The 17083-nt window shown below is 35.9% G+C and overlaps 1 protein-coding gene across 1 annotated transcript in view; it reads left to right on the top strand.

Annotated features, from left to right (window-relative positions):
- Positions 1-17083, top strand: part of INVS (inversin) — an 89786-nt gene that overhangs the window by 46086 nt on the left and 26617 nt on the right. The window contains exons 6-10 of the mRNA XM_042869477.1: positions 846-1026; positions 6734-6843; positions 10961-11132; positions 15127-15282; positions 16741-16970. Of these exons, the coding sequence (XP_042725411.1) occupies positions 846-1026; positions 6734-6843; positions 10961-11132; positions 15127-15282; positions 16741-16970 (849 nt within the window). The remainder of the gene's footprint in view (positions 1-845; positions 1027-6733; positions 6844-10960; positions 11133-15126; positions 15283-16740; positions 16971-17083) is intronic.

The following is a 17083-nucleotide window of genomic DNA, read 5'->3' as shown; positions in this document are numbered from 1 at the left end:
ATGTTTGGTGCCCTGCATCTTGAATTTCTGCTGATTGGCTTACTGCTTTCTCTTGAGCTACTGCTTTCTTTTCTGGAAGATGAAGTTTGGAGTTATTTTTTTGTGGGGCTTTATCATTTGGAGATCTCTTTCACCATTTGGAGATCTCTGCAGCACTGAAATAATGATAATTTGAATCTGCTCTTTTGTCTGAGAAAGAAATTCATGAAGAGCGATCTGTGTAGAAAAAAAGCTGATGGAAAGGAATCATCGTACTATAAATCTATATACCATGGGGGCTTATGTGAAAGAAATGTAGCATATTTTTTAATAAAATGTGATGAAAATTGTCAGTATATCTATTAATTGCTATGTTACATACTCCAATAAATAATCATAGTACTTTTAAAGATTTTATGTTTGAAATTAAACTCGTTACAAGTAGATATGTTTGTTTGAAGTTCTCTCTTATCCTGTCAGCTTCACATTTCTGGAGGAAATACTCTGATAGTCACATGGTTTTAAAATGCTAGGAAAAGTAATATAATGAAAGCTATAAGACTAATTTGTGCTAAAAGGAGAGTATCATAGGAGAAGAGTATGTTGACAGGTATGTTGTGTTCGATTTAGAAAATTAAGTTAAGAAGATGTAGTTATTTTCACAGGAGTCTGAGATAATCTTTTGAGGATCTATGTAAAAAGTCACTTGCATTACAGATTGACAAAACCATAGCTTGTAAAGTTATATTCTACTGAACAAGGACAGTTTATTTCTGTGAGACTCCAGAAATATCTGTGAAGAGCGTACAGTTTTTCTCTTTGCCTCGAGTACTTTTTGAATTTTGTATTTTTATTTTTTCTTAAAGGAAGCTGCACCTACAGAATCTCTGCTTAACTGGCAAGACTATGAAGGGCGAACTCCACTTCATTTTGCTGTTGCTGATGGGAATGTGGCAGTTGTTGATGTCCTGACCTCCTACGCAGGCTGCAATGTGACATCATATGACAACTTGTTTCGAACTCCTCTTCACTGGGCTGCCTTACTTGGTAAACTGGACAATGCCAAAGTCATTTAATAATTCATTGACTGCAGTATTTAATCTCTGTATCTGTTTTTTATTTAATTCCGGCATTTTATTATAATCTCTCAGAACAATAATACTCAGCTTCTGCTAGACCAGTACTAGAATTTTGTGTATAGAGCGTTATTTCAGCCTTAGATTCTCCAAAGCACTGTAAAATACATTATTTCAGCAAGCTGTGTATACTCATGATATAAGAGAAGCTAGAGTATGTGAAATGTTCTTGCCTGTAGGTTTGTTCATAGGTTTAGAAAAGAAATTTCTCTGGAAAATAGTACTGAAAAAAACCTGCTGCTCTAGAGCAGTAGTCTCTGAAGAGGAATGTGTGCCCAAGACAATGTGTTGAAATGCATGAAGAAAACTGCCAAACTTACATTTCTTTTTTATCTTAAAAAAGATAGGAATTAGACTTTACACTGTCTTCATGTCAGGACAGTCATGTACAGTTCAAAAGATGCCCTGAGGGTAGTGTTGCTGTTCCACAATGCTGAGAGGCTGATTGTCATACAATTACTCATTCATTTGCTTTCAGCACGTTGCAATGTATTGTGGTTTCTGTGTACACAGTGAAGTTGGTTTACAGGTTGTATTATCTAGTTTTTACCAAATAACCCCTCACAATCAGACAAGCGATTTAAGAAGATTCCTGAAAAGTAACTGCAGATCAAAGATAATGGTGATAGTGTCAATACAAGCAAAAAACAAGAACATGGCAGAGCTTGTGCATCTCCTACTGCTAGTACTCTTTATTAGCCACGTTATGAGGAAAAACAAAAATAATCATATGTGACTAAAAGTTGGCTCCAAAACTTAGAAATAATAATTAAGACTATTTGAAGTATGGATTGACATTATTGTTAACAATGATCTTGCCCTGAATGCAAAAAAGAAATTAGCTAATAGTCATAGGAAGCTATGGTGATTAACAAGACATTCAAAAGCTAAGTAACAAGAACATGAAAATAAACCTCTACAGTTTTTTCAACGGTGTTTCAAGTCATATGATAATCCACATACATAGTGTTTTACAAAATTTCACTAAACTTTACAAGAAAAATGCAAAGAATTAGGGAAGCACTCATTCTTCCTGCCTATGGTAAAAATGGCTGAAATAATGCTTGGAAAACAGTATGGCATCAAACTGGAGTGCATTTCTTTGTCAACAAATGCTGTAGAAAACGTTGCTGAAGTTTTGAAGAAACTGATATTAGAGTAAGGTACACAGTGTGGGAGGCTTGCAGTACAGTTGAATGAAATTACAGATGTTTCTGTCTCAGCTTATGGTATTTGCTAGATTCTGTTTCAGTAATGAAATTGACAGAGAGCTAATGTTTTTGTGAGCCACTAGAGGGAAGATGTACTGGAAAAGATGTATTTTCAACAGTAAATGATTTGATAAAAGCAGTGCTTATGGAAGAACTCTGTAATTACTTATAGTGGGGCTTTTTTGACTGGAATAAAAATTGATTTCAGGGTATAGTTGCACAGCTAGTATCACACATGAAATTCATTCACTGTATCATTTGTATACGTGCTGTAGTGGCAAAGAATTAGAAATCTGAAATGCACAAAGTACTGCAGAGTAACTCATCCATGCATTTAGTTTTATAAAAACAAGACCTCCAAATGGTAAGAATGCTCTAAAATTCTTTCTGATGAGGTGGGAAGTGGCCTTGAAGTTATTTTGGTTTTCTCCTCACAGAGTGCATAAGAGGCTTGTTGAACTATGATTTGCCAATACGAATAACCCATTTATTGTGCCTAATGACTTAGAATTCTGACTTATCATATCAGCCTTTTCTCCTTCAATGAGATATTAAAAATCTTGAGTGGTAAAATAAATAAATAAATAAATCAGTGGATAATCTCATCGGCCTTTGCAAAAATTCTGGGGTTAAAATTACAAGATCTGCTGATTCTTGCTGAGACTGCATGCTCATTCCCGTTACTAACTCCTCGATTCTAGAGATTGTGTTTTCTTTCTTTGCATTACAATTCAATTGTTCAAAGACAATTTTTTTTACACAATATACTATGAAATTGGAAGAGTGCAGATGAAGACCTCAGGAGAAAAAGTTAAATAGCTTGTCTTTAAACAGGCATAGTAAAGGGAGAAATATTGGTGTTTCATGTTATCGTAGAAAAAATCAAGTTGGAAGAGGTCTCAGAGCATCAAATCCAACCATCTGCTGTAGGAACTGTCAACTATGAAGTCAGACCAGATTGCTGAGGATATACGTAGGGCAAGTACTGAAAACCTTTGATGATAGAGATTGCAAGAGTCTCCTTGGACAAGCTGTTCCATTGCTTGACTGTCATCAGGTGTAAAAGATCTCTCAGCCTTTCTGCACATGGTGCTGTTCCAGCCCTTTTCCCATCTTGATGGCCCTCTGATGAACGCACTCCAGTTTAAAAGCTCATTTCTTGTACTGGGAAGCTCAAAAATAGGCATAGTATTATGAATATCTTTGTGATTCTCTTGCTGGATTCAGGCTAATTTGTCAATGTCTTTCCTGGGTCAGCAGGCCAAAACTTCCAGATACAAGTACTCAGTAGAGGGCAGCAATCAACTCTCAACATGCTGGCTGTGTTCTCATTAACAGCCCAGTTGTGATTGTCCTAACCATTCACTGGGGCTGACTGCTGTTCAGCTTGTCCACCAGGACCCCCAAATCCATTTCTGCCAAGGTCCTTTTTATCTTAGTTGCTTCCCAGACTTGTATCACTGGCTGCATTATTATATTTCTTCAACATTAGAACAACATTCAACAACATTCAACGTGCTGTTGTAATGAAAGACAGATGAAAAGATCAGGTTTGACTTTGTGGGAAATCTTGCTCAATTCTTTAACTGGATGCAAAATCACTTCCTTGAGACAGTAAAGGAAGCATTACTGCAGAGGCAAAAAGTAATTGCAAATATTACCTCTAGCTCTTCCCCAAAAAATCCAGTTTGTTTTTTTTCCCTGTTTTGTGCTATTGCTGGCTCTCACATAAAGTTTTTTTTTTCCTGTTTAGATTACCAGCCTGACACTCAGATACTCTGTAAATTACGACATTGCATATGTGAATTCTGTGCTGTTTGGTTTTACAGTTTACAGTTTACAAAACCATACGTTTGCAAAACAGCTAAAAATAGACATAAATAAAAGAAATGATATAGATATGAATAGATGAACTAATGAAAGCAAAATGCATAAAAAGATAGGCACAAAAATAATATCAGTTGAAAAACTGACTTCCTAGTTTCCATTCTTCTCAGTAGAAGAGGAAAAAATAGATTGTCTGCTAGATAAAAAGAAATAATCCAAGCACTCTCACTCATTTTAACAAACTTCTCCCTATGACCCTTTGGGATGCAACAGACAAAGAATGTCAATAAAAGAATCAAATTGCTCACTGGAGCAAGTTACTTTGCAGCTTCCGTGACAATATATACATAGTTTGATTATGGGTTTTGCTTTTTGGTTTATTGTTTTTATTGCTTTTTTCTTTTTTTTTTTTCTAAGGATGTTCTCAAATTTGCATTTGGATTCAAGTTGATATATTGAATTTTCTCAGGGAAATTGTGAAACACTGTAAGTGTCCTTGGGTTGGTCTCCCAAAGAAACAATCATTATTACTTGTTTCTGTCCAAGAAGCGAAATTTATTGTGTTTTGAAATTGATTGCATTTGAGAGGTTTTGTCTGTTGGAAAAACGGATTGTTTAATCAATGTGGGATAAAGGGGTAGGATGTGCCAAGACCACCAGGGTACTTTGTGAACTTCATGAGGTCTCTAGGTGGCATATGTCCGTGGGGAATTTCTCACTGATAAATCTTGATTAATTTTTAGCATTCTTTTTAAGATGGATACAGAATTACTAATATAGATCTCAAAGAGTCTAGGATGTTATTAACTGATCTTAATAATAGGATTTTTTAGATAGTGCAGGGTCACAGCTGCAACAACTACTCTGTAAAAGGTGGTGGGATGCTCATGACTGGTTTACATGGCACTGCTGCTCCGGTTACTTTTGTCAGGGTACATACAAGTGTCAGCCAAGTTACAGCTCTTCTAAATAAAAAATATTACAGAAATGATAGTTCTCGACTTCAAGAATTGAGTTATGATGTTTATCCATATTGTATGAGTTTGTTTACTATTGCACCAAGCACAATGTTTTTTTTCAATTCCCTCAAGTCTGTCTTCTTACAGGTAGTTTAGGTAGACCTCCTGTGCAGATACTGATTTCAGTTGCCCTTTTTCTATTTGTGTCCTAAAAGTTCAGACAACTTTTTTTCTTCATTCAGTAGTACTGTTGTGGTTTTACTGTTGAGAATGCATTCAGAACCAACTTCTTTCAGTGCTCCCGTTTCAGTTCAATTCTTAGAGTACTGAGATGGGGAGAACATCACAGTATATTTCTTTTTAGTGTTTTTCTGGTAGGAAGGGACAGTGTTTTCACTCGTCTTAATTACTCAGGGGAAGAACTTTTCTGTACGCCCTAACGCTATTGGTTCCACATCTCTTAGAAAAATACAAGTTCTTGAATAGCTTTTCATCCTTTTTCACTGAGTTGACCATTTTCTCTCATTTCTTCTACTTCTGTACGTATGTAATCTGAAAATGGCATTCCACAAAAGATTTTACATATTAGATTTTTAAATGCTACATACTACATTTGTTACATAGCTACATTCTCTTACAGTCAGTGTTCTCATTACATAGCCTACTGCTAGTAGAAAGCTTTACCTTTTTCCTTTATTCAAATTTATGTCAACTGTGGAAAAGTAACAACCTGCAAAATAGACTATTTTGCTCTCACACAAGACTGAGAGTTGGAATATTTTTATGTGATTTATGCCTTACAGTATCGTATTTAAAATATTAAATTATTAATTTATTCTCTGAATGGATTATATGACTGAAAGAACATGTAAGAAAGGATCACTTGATGTTAATGTTTATGTACTCCATTGTCTTGCATTTTTTTCTGTCTGTGAAGTGGATATGAAATTCAACCATGCTCCCCAGATTTTTTCAGTTTTAAACTGTGGGCATTCAAATTTGTCTTAACGGAAGGAATTATGTGTATCAGTCTGTTGTTTATTGCAGATATGGCAGCTAGCAGCAGTCTATGCTCCAGATTCTGCTATAGACCTTCACTTGAAATTTTGTTGGAATAAAACCTGAATTGGGAATACACACTTGGATTATGGTCAAATAGTATCAGTCTTTACTGACTGTTGTACTTCTGATTGCCTGTCATTCAGACACAGCATCTTAGCTGAGTTATCTGAACTTTCTCTGCATTTATTTACCTAATTCAGTATAAACTTAATATCGCAGATTTCTGACCAGCTGCTGCTGGTTCCTTTGTTAAAGAAAGTGCTCTAATGCTTTCCTTTAAAAGAACAAAATATTTGTCACATGTTCCTATCTGTTTGTCATTCTGATTTACAGGTGCTTCTCAGAAATGAGGATGCAAAATGTGGAACTGGAACATTGTCAGGAAGAAGGTGCACGCCATGCTTAATAGTTCAAATATCTAGACATATGATTCTCTCTTAATTTTAGACCATTGTGGCTACAATACGAACACTGTTTATTAAAGCCTATTCATTTTCTATTTTTTAATAGAGAAGTGTTTAGGGCTTAATAAATTCATGTTATTTTTGCATTTTCTCAGGTCATGCTCAGATTGTCCATCTCTTGTTAGAAAGAAATAAGGTTGGAACTATCCCTTCTGATAGCCAAGGTGCAACACCTCTGCATTATGCTGCACAGAGCAACTTTGCTGTAAGTATCACACACCCAAAATGGAAAGAAAATGTATTTTGATGAAATATCTACAATGTAGTAACGTGAGTTGGTTTTTGACAAGTCGTATAAACAGTGTCAGCACAGGTTTAACTTGGACTTTTCCTAGTAATGTGATATAAATGTTGTTAATTTCAAATTATTATATATAAATTTAAAAAGTAAATTGCTTTACAAAGGCTTTTTGCATATTTTTGCATCAGAGTACCCAATAATCATCTATATATTTTAATGGAATGGGAATGACATCCAATATTTTGCAGTACTTTTGCTTTTTGAGATTGTTCTTAGCAAAATCCAAACAGCCAAATTCTCATATTTTTGGTAGAAAATGTAGTTTTTGTCCAGAGCCTAAGCCTTTCTATGATGTGGTAAAGTCAAAGAAGCTAGGAGTTTTAGCATTTTCTAGCTGTAGGTACTGTAGAGTAGTTCTCAGCCGCTGGAACTTAAGAAGACTTCTTTTGTGCTGCTCTGTTTCTCGTAGTGCAATTATGCCGTGCACAGTTAGAGCTCTAATATAAGTTTTCTTCACTTGTATTATTCACATTCTCTTGTTACAAAAAGGATTATCTGGTGTCCAATTAATGTACTTATGTAGTAATGCAGCTTATATTGTACCATTTCCTTAACAGGGGTACTGATTTGGATCTTTCTTGCCTTCTGGCCTGTTAATTTTCAGAAAATTTTAGCATCTTGGAGAATCATTCCCCTTATGGGTACTACTGGGTACTACTTCAAAAGACAACTGATTGGTGTGTACTGATAGCACAGCTCTCTGTGCAAACGGGCCTTCCCTGTGAAACTAGGGGAGGTTTTTTTTTGTTGTTTATTTTTGTTTGAAGATGGTCTTAGTAGAAACCTGCAGAGCTTTTTGTTTGTTTAAAATTCAGACCTTATTGAAGCACATCTGTTGTGTGCATTTTTACAGAATGTTTTATTGATGCTGATTACTGTCCATTATTAAAATGTGGTATGTAGAATTTGTGTCAGACTCACATGCCTGAAATATTTATCTTGTGAAAGCCTTTCTTTCAAGTCTGAGTCAGACTCTCAAACTGGGAATGATGTGTGGGAAACATAACGATAATCCAGTGATTATCCTCTTCTGCTTTTATCTTTTTTTTTTTTTTTTTCTGTATTGGTACATTCTTTATGAAATAATGTTTCCTACTGGCTTTCTTTTTCTGCGTTTGATTTAGTTGTATGAAACATTTTCATTATGTTGGTCCCTTTTGATCCCATCAACCAGCCAAACTATGACATCTTTAGGTTTTAGGGGGAAGCAAAGGAGGTGCTGGAATCAGATATTCTTTTGTAATCTTGTGTGCTTACAATGAATTTACTGTTTTGCATCTTAGATGAAGAACAAAACAGGGGAGTCTCACTCCAAGTCTACAGGCCTCTTTGAGCTGATGATGTGATCCCAGAACTGTTGCTTATGCATGCCTAAATTATGCCTGGAGCTTCTCTTTTTTTTTTTTTTTTAAACCACTATGTTTTTTTCTGAGCATCAATATTTGCTGTATTTTTTCTACTAGATAAAAATTCTAGACTAGCTCCCACCACTGCTTTCCATATACAAAGTCAAACAATTGAAAAGAGACTCATCCACGTTTGTTTTGGTGATAGCATCCATATGTTTATGGCTTCAGAGCCACATTAGTGTTCTGTTCAGACTGCCCAAGTTTATAGAGGCATGGTTTGTTTCTCAGTTAAAATGAAATGTTTCTTTGTCCAAAAGAAGATTTGATCTTTTTTGCTTATTGTAAATTTTTTGGTAACTGTCTTTTACTGACTTCAATATCTTGATCTGTGTCCTCTTTTTCCTCAGGTTATGTACGCACTCTAATATGACCTCTTTGTTTTTTCAGAGACCAGAGAAACTTAGCTGCCAGTTCATCTAGGTGAAGCATTTTCAAGACTGACTTATTCTCACTTATTGTATAAGGAATAGCTCTAGAAGAAGGGTTTCTTAGTGTAATACCCAAACAGGTTGCCCAAAGGTTAGGTGGTCTGTGTAAATCCCACAGAAGGTCCAAACATTGTTTTTTAAATTTCTGAAATCCATGTATGAAGGCAGGTGCTTTAATTGTATTGATCTTGTGTGCAGAATGCAGAACTAAATTTTCTTCTTTGTTTTGAATTTTTATGGAGATGTCCACAGTGATATGTATTTTGTTTTCACATACTTGTGTAGATTGACCTGGTAAGTGAATATGGATACCTTTGTCTTATTTTTTGAACATATTGTTGGTAGCAGAGGATGGAAGGATCCAGGTTTACTTATCTTCTTTGCTCTTGTTTTTCAGCTTTGCTGATTTTTATTTTGCTTTCTTCACATTTTCAAAATACATGTGATTTTTTTTCATGTCAAAATGCATGTAAAATCAAAGTGATTGGATACTTATATTTTCTAATTCCTTAATGACCTGTTTCTTATTTCATTCCATTTTAGTTTTCAAGCTGTGTTAAATTCAGTTTGGAAAAGAGCTCTTACAGCAGCATGGGATTTCTTCCACTTTTTTTTTTCCCCTTTAGAAATTATAGGAAAAGAAAAAAAAAAAGTGTAGCTAAAAGAAACGTAGATTTGCTGAAATATAAAAATAAAATTACTTATTTCTATTTGTAAGATGTGCGCCTTGGTATTGAAAAGGTCCAGCCTTTTCATTTTGCAGGGTTTCAAGCTGTGCAGGGTTCTGGTAGTGTGCTGAGCTGTTGGTCTCATGAGTAACCATTTGTGTTTGAGGTGTGATGGTGGTCAGTTAAAAAAGCTATAAACCTGTGCTGGTTTTTTTTGTGTGAAAGGTTTAATGCTTACTTTCCTCATTATTTCTGCCTGAGCCCTTTGATTGTAAACTGAGAGTTCAGGTATGAACCCAAATTCGCAAAGCTGTTAGGATCTTAGATCACTTTAACATAAAATGAAGGAGAAATTATTTATTTATTTATTTATGGGGATGAAATCATAAATAGTAATTGAAAAAGAAAGGAAAAGAAAAGAAAGGGAAGGGAAGCAAAGGGAAGGGAAATGAAGGGAAGGGAAGGACTGGCCAGTTGGGCATAAATGATTCTTGAGTAAATGTTTCAGCCAAGACTTTATTGTAGACAAAGACTCTTATCCAACCAGAGCTCTTTTGAGATCACATGAGGGAAAGGTTGAAGTAGCACTAATGCTAAAATACAAAAAATGAAATAAAATAGTAAAACTCACTTTTCAGTTTTTATTAGTTAGCTTATCTGTGACTATTAATAGATGTGTGCCAGCTGTTACATACACAACACTTGTGAGCCATTAGATAAGAAAAACTTTTCCCTGGTTTTTCTTACAGCAGTGATTTCCTCCTTCCCTTTCTTGTGCAGTGTGGCTTCTTAAGAATTTATCAGAAGGTGAAGTGAGTGAACTTGTTTGCTGAGAGCTTAACACAAACATGACATTTGAAGAAATAATTCTTCAAATCAAGCTCTTTAAAGACTTCAGTTGTGATAATTATAGTAGAAAGCATAGACTCAAGTGTAAAGAATTTATTTATTTTACTTACAGCGTTTCAGTAATTGTTGACCTGATGATATCTTTAAATATTAGGAAATGTATTTGTTTCTTTTAAAGTTCTGTTTTGATTTGTTGGGCTTTTTTGAATGGTTAAGAGTGGCAAACTAAAATATTTACTTCTGCAGTCATATTCAGATTTAAATAAAAAAAATTGTAGCAGAAAAAGTATTTTGAAGAAAAAGTATTTTAGAATCATGGTATTATTACAGTAATATCTTGATAAGCCAATAATATTTTTCCCATTTCCCATTACTTTCTTCACAGCAACTGCAGTGTCTTTCACTTCCTTACGATGAACACATGATATTTGACACTAAAAAGAAAATAGATATATGATAGCAGTTAGGGATGTGGCTATGAATACTGAAGAGGAAAAGGGCATAGCAGCAGAAAATACAGTCCTCCTGTTGAGCAGATACTTTTATGTAAACATAAAAAGGAAAAATGAAAGCTTTTATTTGTTTCATAGACAGCCGGATGAGACAATATTGTTTCTTGTTGTCACAGATTTCTTACAGTATTAATTCCAACAGTATGTCTTTTCAGGAAACAGTTGAAGTATTTTTGAAACATCCTTCTGTAAAAGATGACTCAGATCTTGAGGGAAGAACGTCCTTCATGTGGGCAGCTGGGAAAGGCAGTGATAACGTCATTAGGACTATGCTGGATTTGAAACTGGATATCGATATCAATATGACAGACAAATATGCTGGGACAGGTAAGATACTTTTCAATGAAAAGCCATTGAATGATTCCAGTTAGTGTGATTTTCACCAAATAAAACATTCTGGTAGCTTCTGTATTAATCTTTTCCTAGGGATGTTGCAGTGATGGTATATTCCAAACAAGAAAATAAAATGTTTAAGAGTTTTTCACTTTTCTCACATATGGCTTCCATTATAATTTGAATTAAAGGAAATGGGAAATAAGTGCAATGTCAGAGTTTTCTGGTTCAGCATTTGAAAAATAGCAAGTATGACTATCACTTGCAATTTACAGTTTTCACTTCCTTTAATTATAAGGGTATTTTACATCATCAATTTCATTTCCTGTAAAATTCTGTTTATAAATCTGAGTTGTTTCCTTACAAATGAACACACCTCAAATTAGTCTTTTCACATTATGACAGTTTTCTAAGTTGTGAGTTAAAAGAAAAAAAAATACTGTGACAATAAAAAAAAGTCTAAGATCTCTGTCTTTCTGTCTGATGGTTCTGTGGACTACACACTCAACCATTTTAGCGTTGTTTCATCTTTTATTAGTGCCACTTGTGTTTGCTGCTTTGTGATAGGTCCCTTATAAATGCCTTTCAGTATTTCAGATCTTAAGTGCAGTAATGTTGCAGACAGTGTACAGACCTCCTTATAAGGGAGTTGTTCTTTGCTAACAGTACTTGGAGACTTTCTGAAATTATTCAGGTGTGGTTTTCATGGTTGAATAACTCAGGTGGCTTTTATCTACCAGGGTTACACCTAGCAGTAATGCCTGATCACTTTCCAATCCTGATCTTGTTGTAGGACTTGAAGGCAGTTAATGGATGTTCCATTTGTACTTGAAGCTGCCACTGTATAGAGCACACTGTCTTAAAGTTCAGAGCTATGCTGTTCTTCACTTGCTATCAAACAGTCTGAATTTTACCACTATGCAAATGTGTGCAGCAGGGAGAGCTTTATCACAGCGAGCTGTAAACTTCAAAGGAAGCCCACCAGTAAATCACTTTCTAATTGCAGACCTGATTTTTTTTCTGAAGATTTGTAATCCTTCCTAGGTTTTGGTGGGGGAAGAGTAGCATTGTAATCTAACAGGAAACCATGGAGTAATAGAAAATAGTGTACATGGCTGTGCCCAGGCTGCAGTTGCTGAGGAGAGTTCAAGTTTGTGTTTTGCTGACTTTTGTGCTGAACTCAGTTAAGCTCAGTCATATTGTTGCATTAACGTAGCTTTTTGCATTTACTTAAAAAGAGCAAGTTCTTCATTCAGCTCAAGACTCTGCTTATTGTGTAGGAGAATGACACCAAGGGAAAGGAATTTCCCTGTTCGCAGAGATCAGCGCTGCAGGAGCATTACAGGGGCAGCTTTATAGCTCTGCCGTCACTGCATACAATGGTGAGGGCTCTGTCTGTCCGACCAACAAAGGTCCCATTGTGAGCAGCTGGCCAGGGAATCTCTTCAGTCACTGTGACTCCATCACAGAAAATTTGGCTTACAAGAAAATACTGAGCACAAAGTGCGAAACGAGATGCCTGCGTCAGAATGAGTGATAGAGGGGAAGAAGCGGCCAAGCTGACACAGCAGCTCTTTTTCTCTTGCATTGTTATACACACCCCATGTGTCATCAGATTGAGTGGTTTACTGCCTTTGCTTTCATAAGAAATGCAGTACAAAAACCAGAACCTAAAGTTTACGGTGAGGTCAGAACATGAAGACTAGGCCCGTCCAAATACATAAAGCTGCAGGGACCTCGTTCTTGTCGAATTTCTACTTATAGCCTCCCACTCACATAGCTAGTGCAGATCTTGCTGCTTACAGATATTTTTCACAAGTGTGGTAAATGTTCATATGAGAGGTTTTTTTCCCATGATATCTGCAACAGATGAACATTAGGATCATTGTAAAAGCAGGATTTCAATTCTTAAGGCAGCACTAGTCATATTTTCTCAGGCCACAACCCCGTTGCTTGTAGGAAGTTCCTCATTTGTATTACAACTCCAGTCACTATTGTTGGGAATCAAAACTATAAGCCAGTATGAACAACCTGCACTTTTTAGTAGCATCTGTGTGGCAGATTATGCTTGGCCACTGTTTTATAAGCTGTATGAAGTGGTGTCAGCGGTAAGCGGTGTCAGGCAATTACAGAAAGCATGGTAGTTTGACATTCTAAACATGGTTCAAGAAGTAATTCCTTCTAGCGTCTTCTAGTAAATCCTTTCTAGTGGTCTTTCTGTCCTGTGCCTTTCTGTGCTGTGCCTCTGCTGGATCCTGACTGTGCCTGTCATAACTTGAAGCAAGAAGAGGGATGCAGGTACTGTGTACAGCCCCACATCTTGCTTGTCTGACCAGACTGAATAATGACCAAATTGGAGTGTTTGTGAAATTTCATGGAAAAATGAGAAAGCACAAACTCGTGGAATCATGGAATGGTTTGGGTTGGAAGAGACCTTTAAGATCATCTAGTTCCAACCCCTCTGCTATGAAATGCTTCTATGAATTGCACATTTTTGTGTTTTTTTCTGCATACTTTGTACATTGTCATCTCTGAAGTAGTTTAAATGTTAAGAGGAGCACCTCTGAGAACATAGATCATTTTATTCAATTGCTAACTATTGGAAATAATCCAAAGCATTTTGAAATCAATTTGTAACCAAAGTAAGTGTCCTCAATTTGTCTGAAATCTCATTGTTGTGTGTAGTTTGTCTTTCCTTCAGGAAGTACCTGAGTTGGTTATAGAGGCATTTCTGCATTCTCCTCAACCACAGGCTGCAGTGCCAGCAGTTACTATCAGTTAGTAACTTCAGTCCTAAGACACTATTTCTTTACCTCTGTGGTCTCTGTGTTATTTGTTGATTTAATTTTAGTGAAGTCTGCATGCATTTAGAGGTGAGAAGACAATAAGAAGAGTGGGATTCTGCAAAGACAACTTGCACAGTTTATATTCAATGGAATCTTATATGCTGTAGGGGTGGAAGGAAATGTGGTATGTTTAAGTTCCTCTGGTACTTAAAGGGACATAAGCAGGATGGTAATCAAGTTTTCACATGAGTAGATAGTGATAGGACTATCACTAGGGAAATGGTTTTAAACAGAAAGACAGGAGATGTAGGTTAGATGTTCAGAGGAGATTTTTTTTAAGTGAGGGAGTGGTGAGGCACTGGTACAGGGTGCCCAGAGAGGCTGTCATTGCCCATTCCTGGTGGTGGTCAAGGCCAGATTGGATGGAGCCCTGGGCAGCCTCATCCAGTGCCTTATATAGTGGTTGGCAATTCTGCCTGTGACGGGGAGGTGGATCTAGATGGTCTTTGAGGTCCCAAACCCAAGCCATTCTGTGATTCTGTGGTTTGTACATCATTTTTTTTCCTGAATGAGCAAGGAGTTGCAGGTACTATGCGGAGATATAATGGCCTTCCTACATAGGTTTATGTAAAATTTTCTCCCAGCAATTCTGGAAAATGAAAAAGAGGAGTGGAGAAAAACAGCTGGGTGGTTATCTGGAGTTAGTTTTAATTGAGACAGCTTTGCTTGTTTGAAAGAAAAAATGGCATTTTCAAAAAAAACGTTCAAGATATAATGGAAGCTTTCTTTCTCTGAAGTGGGCAGCTTCATGTCCATTGGAGTAATACAGTAAGTGCCATGGAACAGAGACAGAAGTAGTTCTTACTGTGATCTCTCAATTTTTTAAGCAAAAGCTGGTAACCTTACACAAATCATAGACATAAGCCAGTCCTGCTACTGATAAGGTTGAAATTCACATTTCTGCAAGTAAAAAACATGTCTCAGAGCTAACATTATTTTCTGCTTCCTGTGCTGTAATGCTTGTGCTTAAGGAAATGTGGTTCAAGATTGCCTATCACTCGCTATGGTTCTTCAGCTGCTTGTTTTTCAAAAGCAGCTTTTTCTAACAAAATAATCAGAATTATTTTTTAATTTGATTGTTCTATGAACCTGCAGAGCTCACAATATTGTGCACTCATTTTCCTATTGCATTTTTCTTTCAGCATTACATGCTGCTGCACTTTCTGGCCATGTCAGCACAGTGAAATTGCTGTTGGAACGCAATGCACAGGTGGATGCTTTGGATGTCATGAAACACACTCCACTTTTCCGAGCCTGTGAGATGGGACACAAAGAAGTGATACAAACACTCATTAAAGGTCAGCTGTTAAAAAATTTACAAAACTCTTTGGATTTCTCATGTTCCTTTATGTAGGGCTGTGAAATTAATAGCATTGCTGAGCAAGAATGGGAGTAGAAAATTACTCCTCTAAAAAAAATATTGTCTGTAAGTACCCTGTGAGGAACAGTATTAGAAAATAACTAGGGGTTTTTCAGAGCACTGAGCAAAAAGACTGGCAGAGTTAAATCTAAACTTTCAAAGCAGGGATAGTTCCTTGCACAGCTCATTTCTGTCCAAGCTTGTTCAAGTATGTTCTAGTCTCTCCAACTGCCACTTCCCCCAGCAAGCCATTGTTTTGGGGGGTTTTTCTTTTTCTTTTCTTTTCTTTTCTTTTTTTTTTTCCTGCTTTCAATGAATAAGTTCAAATTAAGCTTTCTCCTGAGACAAAGAATTTGTAGTCATCTTTGGAAATTTTTTGACTATTTAAATTCATGTTCATCTTTAAGGTACTTATCAAAACCCAAAATCATTAATATTTTCCCATAGTTGGTTTTTAGAAACAGTATTTTATTTGTAAATAGAAATAAGACAATGTGCATAGTTCTAAATAATGATAGAAGCTCTAAACTGCAAGATACACAGCGAAATAGTGGTGGTAACTTAGCTGCAAAATTCTTTCGTTTTAATCACACAGAAAAGTTCTGCACAGACTGGAAGCAGTCTCTCTACTTGAGATATTTACCCAATTGTTGTCTGAAGTATGTAGACTCACAAATTACACATTTTCTGTAAAATAACCTTTATTAGTGAAGATTACTTCCCTCTGTTCTTCGCTGGACAAATTTTAATGCCTTGCTAAGCTCTTACCCTAACCCCCTGTGGGGTTTAGTTTTTATGAATACAGTAAGTTTGTGTGACCAGAATCTGACTTACAATTGATTAAACTTTTTATGATATAAACAGCTATTCTTGATGGTTAATTAGAATTTAAGCAATTGTGGAGGTTTCTTTTTGTGATGAGTTTTTGCATCATATCACAAAGAAATTATCTGCATAGAAGATGTTCAGCATGCTTGGAATAAAAAAAATAGAAAAAACTTTTTTCAAAAATAATTCTTACCTTGTGAGTATTTGATCTCCTCTGTTTTAGAGGTTTAAAAAGAGGTTATGTCTAAGTCTGATTTTCAGTAGTGATTTTGTCATTAAGAAATTTTCACTTAAAATTAATAGGCCTGAAACAAGTAACATCTCGATTTTTCAAGGCTATTTGACGGATGTGAAGTTTCCAAAGTATCTGAGAGGATGTTTAAGATTTTCTAAAGTTGCTGACCCTGACTGAAATCATCTCATTGCCATTTCAACTTGATTTAAGTAATAACATGGATTTTGCATTCTGAAGTACTTCTCTGAATTGTCAATTTGCCAAAGAAGTTATATTTGAACATAAACTTATTCTTTGCTTTCTCTTAATTCAAAAATGTGTTTGTTGTTATAGGAGGAGCAAGAGTAGATTTGGTTGATCAAGATGGCCATTCACCCCTTCACTGGGCAGCCCTGGGAGGAAATGCTGATGTGTGCCAAATCCTGATAGAAAATAAAATCAACCCTAATGTGCAGGATTACGCAGGTAGAACACCTCTGCAGTGTGCTGCATATGGAGGTTACATCAACTGCATGGTAGTGTTACTGGAAAATAATGCAGATCCAAATATTCAGGATAAAGAGGTATGTTGTCCTTCACTGGGCAATTCGTTAAGTAAGTTTAAAATAACTATAAACGTAAAGGTCATCCTGTTTTCTGGGTCACTGAAACATCTTCTCTGCCGATTATCATGAAA

This window comes from Lagopus leucura, unplaced genomic scaffold (assembly GCF_019238085.1).
Source record: "Lagopus leucura isolate 7727_CA_CO unplaced genomic scaffold, USGS_WTPT01 Super-Scaffold_100002, whole genome shotgun sequence".
Classification (NCBI taxonomy): Eukaryota; Metazoa; Chordata; class Aves; order Galliformes; family Phasianidae; genus Lagopus; species Lagopus leucura.
The sequence above is the reverse complement of the archived record's forward strand: the minus strand, read 5'-3'. Positions and strand labels throughout refer to the sequence as shown.